At 33.0% G+C, this 12,753-nt stretch overlaps 1 protein-coding gene across 7 annotated transcripts in view; it reads left to right on the top strand.

Annotated features, from left to right (window-relative positions):
• Positions 1 to 9: 9 nt before the first annotated feature.
• Top3alpha (topoisomerase 3-alpha) overlaps positions 10 to 12,753 on the top strand; it is a 38,283-nt gene continuing 25,539 nt past the window's right edge. For 6 of the 7 annotated variants that reach the window (XR_013882925.1, XR_013882926.1, XR_013882928.1 and 3 more), the window contains exons 1-13: positions 10 to 101; positions 921 to 1,009; positions 5,830 to 5,878; positions 6,031 to 6,138; positions 6,899 to 6,973; positions 7,463 to 7,531; positions 7,838 to 7,890; positions 8,621 to 8,710; positions 8,954 to 9,104; positions 9,394 to 9,447; positions 11,015 to 11,080; positions 11,507 to 11,621; positions 12,475 to 12,559. Coding sequence is in view for 3 of the 7 variants with exons in the window: in XM_080173645.1 (XP_080029771.1) it covers positions 930 to 1,009; positions 5,830 to 5,878; positions 6,031 to 6,138; positions 6,899 to 6,973; positions 7,463 to 7,531; positions 7,838 to 7,890; positions 8,621 to 8,710; positions 8,954 to 9,104; positions 9,394 to 9,447; positions 11,015 to 11,080; positions 11,507 to 11,621; positions 12,475 to 12,559 (995 nt within the window). In the remaining 4 variants the exon portion in view is untranslated. Of the gene's footprint in view, positions 102 to 917; positions 1,010 to 5,829; positions 5,879 to 6,030; positions 6,139 to 6,898; positions 6,974 to 7,462; positions 7,532 to 7,837; positions 7,891 to 8,620; positions 8,711 to 8,953; positions 9,105 to 9,393; positions 9,448 to 11,014; positions 11,081 to 11,506; positions 11,622 to 12,474; positions 12,560 to 12,753 lie in introns of all 7 variants that reach the window. The other variant, XM_080173643.1, reaches the window with a different exon arrangement.

Here is a 12,753-nt window from a genome sequence, read left to right as displayed (position 1 = left end):
TTATTTTCTAGTTTCAGATTTTATAATGGAAAGAAAATAAAATGAAAATTTGGATATTTTACAAAGTATACCTCAAGAAATAAACATTTTTATATATCAAGGTTTTGCTATTATGTGATCTATATTTCATATGAAAAGGAAATTTTACATACTCTTGATAAGGGGTTCATGTAATAATGTATGATAAGAGGAACATGAGTTAGCTCTATTAAGCAGTGATAGGGTTTTTAGGTGGAGATACTTTTGTTCGATATGGATAATCCACTAATATTTCAATTATCTAAGTTTTGTGAAAGAAAAATATAAATGATTTATTTTGAAAACCTTATAAGTGTTTTGTGGGGGTATATATTCTACATTATTTTCTTATTTGCTTTTATACCTAACGCGAAATGCATTTACCTTAGCCCACTATTTTCTCATAAATGAAAGAAATTAAATATTTTGGAGGTATTTAAATATTATAACTTAAGAATTATACTCTTGTGTTATATGCATCCTTTAAAGATACAATACTTTGATGAAAACAGCAAGGAAAAACTTAAGTAGTGCCATGTTGTTTATTATTTGCTGCCTCATGAAATACTAGTGGAAAACGTTATTCTTGTGATTTATGCTTGCAATCCTTTTTCTTAAATGGTTACTTTACAAATTAAATTAAAGAACAATCACAAATTATTCATTATTTGGTGTAACACAAAAACTGTCTAGTTAGTTAATTTTCTTACTTAAAGTTTTGCGAACCAATAATTATTATATTCTTCAAAAAATACTTTGGGATTCATTACTTCTATTACCCCAACTCGCTAAATACACTTCATGGAACTCTCGCTCATACCAAATGTAATTTTAAACTAAATATATTGATAATATGTTGATAGTCATATATATAATGTTCACATTATACAATACCCAAACAGAACTTCAAAATGAAAGTATTTAACGTGGCAGAAAAGAATGACTCTGCCAAAAATATTTCTGAGATCATGGCACGAGGTAGATACAACAGGTAAAAGAGAAACTTAGTGAGAAAAAAAAACAGTTAGCAAATTTTACCACTCGGTAAAGCTTTGAGAAACGCAGCTATTATAACTAGTGTTTGTTTTTCCGTCCTTTCGTCTATTTATTTTTCATTTCTCTTTTTTTTCTTAAGGGGGGAGGTAGGTTGTGCTAAAATTCCGTAAAGGTGCGACTTTTAAGGCTTAAAAACTAAAACAAAATCTTTTATGTTTATAGTTCTTTTCAAAAGGAATACACATATTTAGTGAATATTATCGTTCTACTAATGTTTTAAGTCTTAATTTTAGCACAACCTTCCTCCCCCTTGTTTTGTCTTCCTCTTTTCCATAACTAACAAAAATCAATCAATCATATTTTTTGTTTTGCTTATTCACTGCACCAAGTAGATGTTGATTCTGTTGTGTAAAGGGGGGGGGGGGTTTAATGCAACCATCTCGTAATCAGTGATTAAATGGCACTTAGAATTCGAATTTCGATCTGAAATTTTGCATGAGTAATCCTTGGTAGGTCTATTTTCCCTAAATTGAACAAAAAGTTGGAAAAGTAGCGGCTGGCAGCTCAGCCGTTTAGCTGTTTTTTGCCTATTTTCAGGGCAAATTCATCATGAATTACGTAGGAATCAACTTTTAAAAACATATTTTAGGTTTAATTCATAGTAAATGATAGCAATAACCATTTTTTAAATTTCTAGTACCAGCTGCTAAACGGCTAGAACCGGCTGAAAACGGCTGGGAGCTGCCAAGAGTATGTAGGGTAGATATGGCTGAGCTCAAAAATACTACCAAAAATAATGGCCGCCCATCCATATGGCAGCTGGGTAACAGCTGCAGCTCAGCTGGGAGCGGCCAAGAGTAGAATGAGTAGATAGGGCTTGTGACGTGTCTAGGGATAGGTTTTAATGGGTGCTGAGCTCAAAAATACTACCAAAAATAGTGGCGGCCCATCCATATGGCAGTTGGGTAACAGCTGCAGATCAGCTGGGAGCTGCCAAGAGTAGAATGAGTAGATAGGGCTTGTGACGTGTCTAGGGGTAGGTTTTTATGGGTGCTGAGCTCAAAAATACTACCAAAAATAGTGGCGGCCCATTCATTAGGCAGCTGGGTAACAGCTGCAGGTCAACTGGGAGCAGCCAAGAGTAAAATGAGTACATAGGGCTTGTGACGTGTCAAGGGGTAGGTTTTAATGGGTCCTAAGCACAAAAATACAACAAAAAATAGTGATGGCCCATCCATATGGTTGCTGGGTAACAGCTGCAGCTGTGCAGTAAGCCGTTGTTTAAGACTCGGCTGTAAGCACTTTTGGGACTATTAAAGGATAACCAAATAGTATTGATTTAGTTGTTAAACAGTTGAAATTGGCTGAGAACAGTTACCGACAGATAAAAGTAAAAGTTTAAGACATAGCTTGTGATGTGTGGGGTAAATTTTTATAAGTGCCAAGCTTATTAATACTCCCCAAAAATAGAAAGGCCTATCCATATGGCATCAGGGTAAGGGCTGCTGCTCAGCTGTAGCTGTTACCAAGCAGCCATATGGATGGGCCTCACTATTATTGGTAGTATTTTTGAGCATCCCCATAAAAAAAGTTAAAAACCTACCCCTAGAATGCACAGTGGTCTATTTTGGCCTTTTGGTGGACATTTCACCTACCTCTACTCAAAGTCAATTTTCTCAGCTTGTAGTTGATAGAATCGTTCAAAATAAAAAGCCTGCGCCTTATTATTACCCAATGCAACTCGTATATTCATATAGAGAAGAAAAAGAAAAGCCAACTGGTCTAGAAAATACTTTGAAACTTAGCTAAAATTTCATATTTTCTTAATTGGTAAAGTGCCTAAATTCGATGTTTTATAGCAATAAAACATTGAAAAACCTTTAAGCATTAATAAATATTACTGTAGAAATGATTATATAAAGGTAAATGCCCAATCACCAACCTTGTGCAACATACATTTGATACAACTAATTCAAGTTTCTTCACCCTTTTTACGAAGTTATTTTCTCTTAGATAAGTAATAATACTTAATCTATATAGTAATGTTTTTAGCTGTTTAACAGCTAAATCTAGAAATTAAAAAAATTATTAATATATCCAGTAAAATTAATTAGAAATGGGTATTAATGAAAGAAGTTAAATTTATTATATTTGTAAAAAAATATCATTAAATAGTCTTATAAAATGGCTAACAGCTGAGCAGAAGCCGTTTCCCAGCTGCCATATGGATGGGCCCCCACTATTTTTGGAAGTATTTTTGAGCTCAGCACCCATAAAAACCTACCCCTAGCTACGACACAAGCCCTATCTACACATCATACTCTTGGCCACTCCCAGCCGTTTCCGCTAGTTCTAGCCGTTAAGCAGCTGGTACAAGAAATTTTTAAAATGGCCATTTAACATTTTAAGAATTTAACATCAATTATAGCAAAAATATGTTTCAAGAAGTTGTTTCCTATGTACTAAATGATGGATTTGCCCTGAAAAAGGCCAAAAAAACTGCTAAACGGCTGAGCCGCCAGCCGTTAGCCATTACTTTTCCAACTTTTTGTTTGATTAAGGGAAAATAGACCTACCAAGGAATATTCATGTGAAGTTTCATAACAAAATTCGGATTCTAAGTGCCATTTGCGCTTTGATTACGAAAAGGATGCATTAAACACCCCCCCCCCCCCCCTTAAAAAGATTAAAACATTCATTTTAAATCTCATAAAGTCTCTTAATTTATCGTAGGCACTTTATAAGCAGTTTAAATGCATCAGAAATTAAAATTAACAATGAAAAGAAAAAAAATTGCAAAAATTTTTTCTTCTTGTATTGTAATTTTAGAGTTTGGCCCCTTAAATTAAAGTTAAAATTTGCAAGAAACCGGGCCCTGCAACAACCTAAACTAAACATCAAACTATGGCATTATACCTGTATATTAAGAATAATATATGGTTTGGTATGTTGCGGGGCCCGGTTTTTGGTGAAAACCTTAAAAAACTGAAAATTATTGCAAAAATTTTTTGCAAAAATATTTAAGAAATGACATGAAAATTTTTCAAAAACAACATAAAAATGGATGAACAAAGTAAAAAAAAAATTTTAAACCCCAGTTTCCTAATAGATCATGTAGTATTATAAATATAAATAGGTGAAGAAACTTGATTGTATCAATGTAACAATGAAAAAAAATATTTTTTCCAGAGATGGTGAAAATTCAAAAGGTAAAATTCATGACGTGAAAATAATCCTTAACCTTCATGTTTCAAAGTTCATAATTCATTAACCAATAATTAAAAAGACAAAAACTCTTCTGTTTTATATGAGATAGGGTATATATTTTCAAAATAATTTATTAATTTAGAGAAACTCCAAAGTTGATTTTTGGCGAAATGTCCGGCCTTAGACCGCTGTGGAATGTCACATGCTATATCTACAACATATAATTTTGGCTGTTGATAACTGTTTTCAGACGTTATTGGTAGTTTTCAGTGAAATCTAGAAATTAAAAAAGTGTTACTAGTAATATGTCCATGAAATAAAGTTAGGTATAATGTTAATTTGGAAAAGTTTAATTCTACTGAAATAATAAATTTTTTGATATTCTTCACATGTTACAAGCCCTATGTACTTATTTTACTCTTGACTGCTCCCAGCTAAGCTGCAGCTGTTACCAAGCTGCAATATGGACGGGCCGCCACTATTTTTGGTAGTATTTTTGAGCTCAGACCTACCTCTGTTACCCAGCAACCATATGGATGGACCTCCACTATTTTTGGTAGTAATTTTGAGCTCAGCATTCATAAAAATCTACCCCTAGACACATCACAAGCCCTATCTTCTCAATCTACTCTTGGCCACTCCCAGCTGAGCTACAGCTGTTACCTAGCTGCCATATGGATTGGCCGCCACTATTTTTGGTAGTATTTTTGAGGTCAGCACCCATAAAAACCTACCTCTAGACACGTCACAAGTCCTATGTACTCATTCTACTCTTGGCCACTCCCAGCTGAGCTGCAGCTGTTACCCAGCTGCCATATGGATGGGCCGCCACTATTTTTGGGAGTATTTTTGAGCTTAGCACCCATAAAAACCTACACCTAGACACGGCACAAGCCCTATCTACTCATTCTACTCTTGGCCGCTCCCAGCTGAGCTGCAGCTGTTACCCAGCTGCCATATGGATGGGCGGCCACTATTTTTGGAAGTATTTTTGAGCTCAGCATCCATAAAAACCTACCCCTAGATACGTTACAAGCCATATCTACCCTTCATACTCTTGGCAGCACCCAGCCGTTTTCAGCCGGTTCTAGCCGTTTAGCAGCTGGTACTAGAAATTTAAAAAATGGTTAATGCTATCATTTACCATGAATTAAACCTAAAATATGTTTTTAAAAGTTGATTCCTACGTAATTCATGATGAATTTGCCCTGAAAATAGGCAAAAAACGGCTAAATTTAGGGAAAATAGGCCTACCATGGATTACTCATGCAAAATTTCAGATCGAAATTCGAATTCTAAGTGCCATTTAATCACTGATTACGAGATGGTTGCATTAAACCCCCCCCCCCTTACTGTTCTTATATCATGTAAATTTTTTTTCTCTTTCTATGGTTGTTTTACTACCTAGTGATTTTAGGAAATTCTCGAGGTCATATATAATATATATCTCATTTAAGGGAATGTTTCCTCCGTCAAATACTAAAATAACTTTCTTGAAAGATCAGTTACGCTATTTATTTTAATAGTAAATCGGATAATCTATCTTGTTTTACCTTAAAATATTCATAAAAAGGTCAAAAGATTATGTAATAATATTTTCCTAATTAGGAGAGATGGTCTCAGTGTTTACAACAAAATCTATGAATTCCAATATCAGGTTTGATTACTTAGTTCACAAAAGCATTAAAGGATAAGTTTTTTAAGTGAAAGAGTTTATTGCGATGCTGTGAGTAGAATTCAACCATTCAACCCTACAATTATAATAAGGAGGAACTGACTCACAGACTACAATATTGATATGTATGCAAGGTTGAAGGTGTCCAAGCTAGCATGGTTATGACAAGTGTATCTGGTCATCTTCTTGGAATGGACTTCTCACAAGTTTATAGAAAGTGGACTTCTTGCCATCCAACCCAGGTTAAAATAAGTTGTAATAACCTCATAAATAAAATGGTATAAATGAAGTATATTTCTTCGTAAGAGGAGTTTTTATCTTTTACTCACCCTTATCTTCTAGTAAAGATATAGATTTTAAGTGACCAAGTCTGTAGTTATAAAAAAACATCCATTGTAATTCCAGCAGATATCATATAGTGATATCATATATGATAATAGAAAATAATAACTATAAGATTTTAAGGAGGGAGCTTTTTGATGTATTTCCACCTCTTCTATAACCCCATGGATAGTTTAAATTCAGATACCAGACTGGTTTCTCATGCTAACTATAACTGACATTGGGTTGGGACACTGGGACCTAACTTTTTATTACCATGTTATCTAATTTGTTACCTTCAAAACTTGGTTGGTCTAATAAAAGAATTGTAGAGACATTTCTACAAAAAAAATTTAATTACATACAGAAGGGTCAATTTGGTATATCATCATTGTGGATGTTAATTAGTTTGTTGTCTTATCCTTTAAAATCCCTGCTGACTCATTTAACTCTAAGGGTAACTTAGCCTCTTTTCCTATTATATAAAGTAGTAGTTTTTTTGTCTTAGGTTTCGGAATGATTTTAGACTGTTTTGTTTCAAGATTTTATTTTTGGAAATGGGGTATTTTAGGCTATTTTTTGCCTATTTTATACCCATTTCAATACAAAGCACCTAGATACTAGGGTCGCATCCACTAGTTCATTAAAAAGTATTTATATAACTTGATTATATTTCTTTAGTTATTTGACTTGCCTGTAAGCAAGGAATGTAAAGAAGCCAACATGATCAATATCAAGAAAACCCTTGAAAAAGAGGTAAACTGATTAATACCTAACTATCGTCATTTAAAACTTAAATCTCAGGATTGTATGGACAAGATAAAATTCATTTATTTGGCTGCCTTAATCTTAAACTAATGCAACTTTTCTTATTTTGGCTGATCTTTAAGACTTTTGGCACTAGTGCATTGAATGCCACTAAAAACTTATTCTATCAGACAAATCTTACTGAATATAATCAAAACAAATACTAGCAGACAATAGATATGAACAAAATTAATTTAACATCTTAGGTATTCTATCCCAAAGTTAACCCTTTATTCGGTATTATTTTAAAAGAAATTCTTGAGTTTTAAAGTCATACCTTTTTGAGATTAATTACAGATTATTCACAGCATTTTAACATTTTGATACATAGTACCCTAATGAAAATACTGTTCTTAGAACCTATTATGTTGTTGTAATTGCCCGTTATCCCATCCCTATATCTCTAAATCTAAAGTAACCTATGAAATTGTATTTTAGGTTCGTGGTGCACAACTTCTAATAATATGGACGGATTGTGATAGAGAAGGAGAAAATATAGGAATGGAGGTAGACTATCTTTAATTAAAGGTTAAGTATAAGAATAAGAAACAATAATGACTCAATAATGAAATAATGAATAGAATTTTAATTATAGATTAAATCAAATCAAAAACACCTAAATTGTTTTATACGGGTTAGATTAAAATTTTGCTTTGTTTGGATAAGTTAGCTTTTGATTTAAGAAAAATTTTCAATTTTTGGTATGTTAGGGGCGAAATTTTCATCGTTTGCATTGTTGTTGGATGTATTTTCAAAATTCATTGTTATACTGAAACCAATCGATATAATATTTTGTTAATAATAAATTACCAGATTGTTGATGTATGTAAACAAGTAAACAAAAGACTCAGGGTTCTTCGAGCAAGGTAAATACAATTTTTGAAAATTAAAGTATTTTGAATATTTATAATTACATCGTGTGGTCACACAGCTATTTTATTACAACCTAGCGGCTTCGCCCCTAGCCTCTAGGGGCTTTGCCCCAAGAGATGGTAAAAAAGTGTGGAAACCTTCCACAAAGGTTATAAAAAAAAAAAAAAAAAAAAAAAAAAAATGCAGCCTGCGGCAGCCTGTAGCAGAGCAAAATAAAAAATAAGGGGGGGATTTTTTTGTTTTTGGGGGGTTAGGGGTGTCCCACCCCCCAAGAAAATAGCTTAAAACCACCACAGGACCAGTAGGTATAATCCCTGAAGAGTAGAGCCCAATCGGTTCAGCGGTTACTGAGATTTTAAGCTTCAGACGGACAGACAGACGGTCAGACGGACAGAAATCGTTCTACTTTGTATTATAGATATAGTCCCTGCGGGGAGTAAAATTACTTTATGCAATATACCAAATACTTGGAAAAATATGGCTGTATGTATATTCCACTATGATATGCTCAATATTGATTTAATTTCAATTTACTAATTTGAGAAATGTCATATTTTTGTGATTCACTGACAATGGTATTAATCTGTACTCGTGATTAAAATTATTCTATTATGTCTAATCAGATCTTGTAAACCAACAGAAGCTCCTAAATGATGAAGAATGTCACAATAATAGTAAAAGAACCAATAACATAAATGCTGAAAAATGACTTGTTGTCTCTAGATTTTCTGAGATCACTAGACCGTCTATTGAGCGAGCAATGGCGAATCTAATCCAGATATCCCACACTGTCTCTGATGCTGTTGATTGTAGGTATAGTAATTGTAATCTTATTTTTTAGCTATTTTACTTGATACCTGATGCATCTTATATAGATTTTATCTTTTCGGGGATGTCTATCCGAACCCGTATATAATATCTGATTTTCTGGTGACAATTTCAGCTAACGAACTAATAATAACCCAAACAGGGCATAATGAGTAGAAACCTCTCCCTGAAAAGAAACTGGCAGTTATATTAGAAATACTAAGCAAATTTTTTTTATTATTCAACTAGGATGGAGCTTGATCTTAGAATAGGAGCAGCATTCACTCGCTTTCAAACAATGAGACTTCAGAAGCTTTTTCCTGACAGCTTGAGCAATAAGTTGGTCAGCTATGGTTCCTGTCAATTTCCTACAATGGGTTTTGTTGTAGAGAGATATAAGGTGAAATTGTTTAAACAGCTCAGCTACTATATATAATACTGCTCGTGTTGGCGTATGTTTTTTTTAATTAGCCATAGTTTCTTAGAGTTTGGACCTAAGACACCAATATGAAACTCGTCGTTCCGGCGCTGAAATAGTTGCAGCTTGTTACTACTCAGTCAATCACCTACTGAACATCCACACGAAAACCTACTTTCAGCAATGATTAATTTTTGTTACTTGTACAGAAAGTTTTGTATACTCTAAACTAAAATGCTCAAAATATAAACCAATGCCTACTTTGTTCTAGGAAATTGAAAACTTTCTACCCGAAGCTTTTTGGAAGTTAAAAGTGATTCATCAGGTAACAGTTTTATTTTATGTCTTTAAGCAAAGAAACAATTCCTTCTGATGTTAACAAAAATACAACGGTAATTTAAAAACCAATTAACTACTGGTTACATAGCCCGTGCTGAAAATATAACGGTAATTTAATGTCTAATTACTGGTCACAAAGCCCGAGCTCACAGATAATTAAACCGGCACAACAGGGTCTAAATAATAAAACAACGCTGACAACATCCATAAGTAGTGAAGCGCAAAAAAATACGGACAAGGAGGTTAGCATTTGAAAAAATCAAGAATAATATCAATAAAAAAATTATGAACCCTTTACTTATACATACTTTTAAATTTTTTATTATTTATATATTGTATATTTAATGACTGACGGTCAAAGTAAATAAAATCTAGAGGATCATAATAGCGGGAAGTTTAATTTGATACAGTTATACACAAATATTTTGTAAATCGGACCAAAAACACTTAAGATGTGGGGAAAAATGTAAAGGAAAAAAATGCTACCTGTCCTTTCATCTTTGAAAACAAAAATCGCCTTATACAACGGTATGTTGTAATTTTGACCTACCGCCATTCAAAAACTTTTCAAAATCGAACCAGAAACACCTGTGATATGGGAAGTATGTAAAAATATAAAATCAGCTAAAAAGCTGCCTTTAAGCAGTCCGATAACCATGCATGAATTATAGTATATTAAGCTCCAATTAATGAAGGGAAAGTGACAAGAAGTTTCAGCCGTGTATCTTGAATAAGGGACGAGAAGATCATGTTTCCCCAACACGAAAAAGACTGATTTAAAAATAATGCCATTCTCGAGCTGTTTCCAATAATGTGCAAAGTTAGGCAATGTGGTCAGCCGTTTTTTACCAAAAGAAAAAATACCGTCCTACATATGATCTGGCACAAATGTTTGTTTCTGAAATATATCAAACATTTTGTTATATTCAAAAGTTCACTAAGGGGGGGGTTTTTAATGCAACCATCTCGTAATCAGTGAGCAAATGGCACTTAGAATTCGAATTTCCATCTATAATTTTGCATGAGTAATCCTTGGTAGGTCTATTTTCCCTAAATCGAACAAAAAGTTGGAAAGTAACGGCTAACGGCTGGCGGCTCAGCTATTTTGCCATTTTTTTGATATTTATACTGCAAATTAGTCACGAAACCTCTCTCAACATAATACTCTTTTCTACTCCAAAACGCTATCAAACGGTTCTAGACGGTAGCTGTTGGTACTAGAAGTTTTAAAATTGGTTACTGCTATCATTTAACATGAATTAAACCAAAAATATGTTTTAAAAAGTCGATTCCTACGTAATTGATGATGGATTTACCCTGAAAATAGGCAAAAAACGGCTGAACGGCTGAGCCGCTAGCCGTTACCTTTCCAACTTTTTGTTCGATTTAGGGAAAATAGACCTACCAAGGATTACTCATGCAAAAGTTCAGATCGAAATTCGAATTCTAAGTGTCATTTGCTCACTGATTACGAGATGGTTGCATTAAACCCCCCCCCCCCCCCTTGTACCGAATTTTGTTTGACATCAACATTAGGTTTAAAAAATGTTCAGGTTGATGATATCCGTGTTGAATTTTCCTGGATGAGAAATAGACTGTTTGATGAAGATGTTGTTCAGGTATAGTTGTAACTTTTGAAAATGCAACGCAAAAGTTCTAATAGTTGATTGGGCTATTGCCTGAACTATTTAATTCTAGGTATTCCATCAAATGTTTTTTAAGCTTTTTACTTCAATTTATTCTTATAAAAAATGCACTTTTAATGGTATTATTATTTCTCAAATAGTGTTTTTTGATTTGAAGTTAAAATTAAAAGTATCATTTTTTGTCACAAAATTTATATCCATTACATAAAGTAATGGGATTTCGTCTTTCAGCAGTGTGCAAACATCTGAACATATTGATTTCTTTATTTTAGGGAAGCTTACACATTCCATTCAGGCTTTTATTTTTTTTTCTTCTTGGTAATATGCTTTCGAGGGGAGAGGCACAGCCGCCAGTAGTTAAATTCAACTTTTAAAAATAATAATTTAAATTTTTAAAAGGATTATTTGGAAATATGTGAAGAGAATCCAATAGCCAGAGTTGAGAAATGTTTATCAAACCCAAAATCTAAGTACAGACCTCTGCCTCTTGATACTGTTGAATTACAAAAATTAGGTAACTTTCAAGTTAATATTACTTACAGTTTGATTTTTATTAAATGAATATGTTAGGGTAACATGTTTGGCACTAAGATATAAGTATCTAGCCATACAAGATGCGTAGATTTAATATCTGTCAACCAGAAAATCCAATGAAATCTAATTTTTAAGAAAATTAGATTTGAAAATTTTAAGTTCAATTTTCACCCCCTTTGAGTTACCGAATAATAAGAAAAGCAAAGATCATTAATTTAAAATTTTGAACAAATTTGCTTTTATAAAGTTCTTCATAAAAACACTCCTGAATTAGGAGTTAATCAATGGCCATTTTTATCTGTTGCTTTGCTAAGGTCACGGAAATTCAGCCTTAAATAAATCATTTATAAGTGGTTTTATGAAAGACTTCATAAAAGCAAAGTTGTGAAGAATTTGAAAATATGAATATTTGTTTTTCTTATTATGGATGAGTGTAAGCTCTTAGGGGATGAAATTTGAACTTGAAATTTTCAAAGTTAAATTTTTCGAAAATTAGATTTAGTTGGATTTTAAAATTAGCAAAGGGCTTCATAAGACGTACTTACTGATACAATTGCAAAGTCATTTTTGCCTAACACAAAAATAAACTTTTTTTATCTGGCCCCCCTACAGTGTATTGAAAACAGACATAGTTACGTCTAACACAGAAGCAAAGGTTTCAAAAGGTACATTATACTTGTATATTGGTTGTTGTAATGTTAAGACTTTGAGAGAAAAGGTAATAAAAATAGAAAGCGCTCTGTTACATAAATGAGGTTACTGGTTAGTTGTATAGTAATAAAAAACAGTGTATTTTTATATTATGTTATTTCTAACAAAAATTTGTTTTTTAGCTAACAGAAAGTTAAAGATGTCAGCTAAGAGTGTAATGTCCACAGCAGAGAAACTATACACTCAGGGCTACATATCTTATCCAAGGTTAGATATTTAATAAATTGTCTCCTGAAATAAGTGCCCAGTTCACAAATAACTTTTAAAAGTCGACCGATTTTTTCTGTAGGTCAACCTAAACAAGTACAACCCACAAATATCTTAAGAATCAGTCAACCTAAAGCTTCTATAGGTTGACCTAAAATTTCCAGAGGTCGACCTTTGTCTTTTGTGAACTGAAC

The sequence above is a fragment of the Acartia tonsa genome, chromosome 10 (assembly GCF_053477335.1).
Source record: "Acartia tonsa isolate MP-2025a chromosome 10, ASM5347733v1, whole genome shotgun sequence".
NCBI lineage: Eukaryota > Metazoa > Arthropoda > Copepoda > Calanoida > Acartiidae > Acartia > Acartia tonsa.
This window is presented reverse-complemented; position numbering and strand designations above follow the sequence as displayed.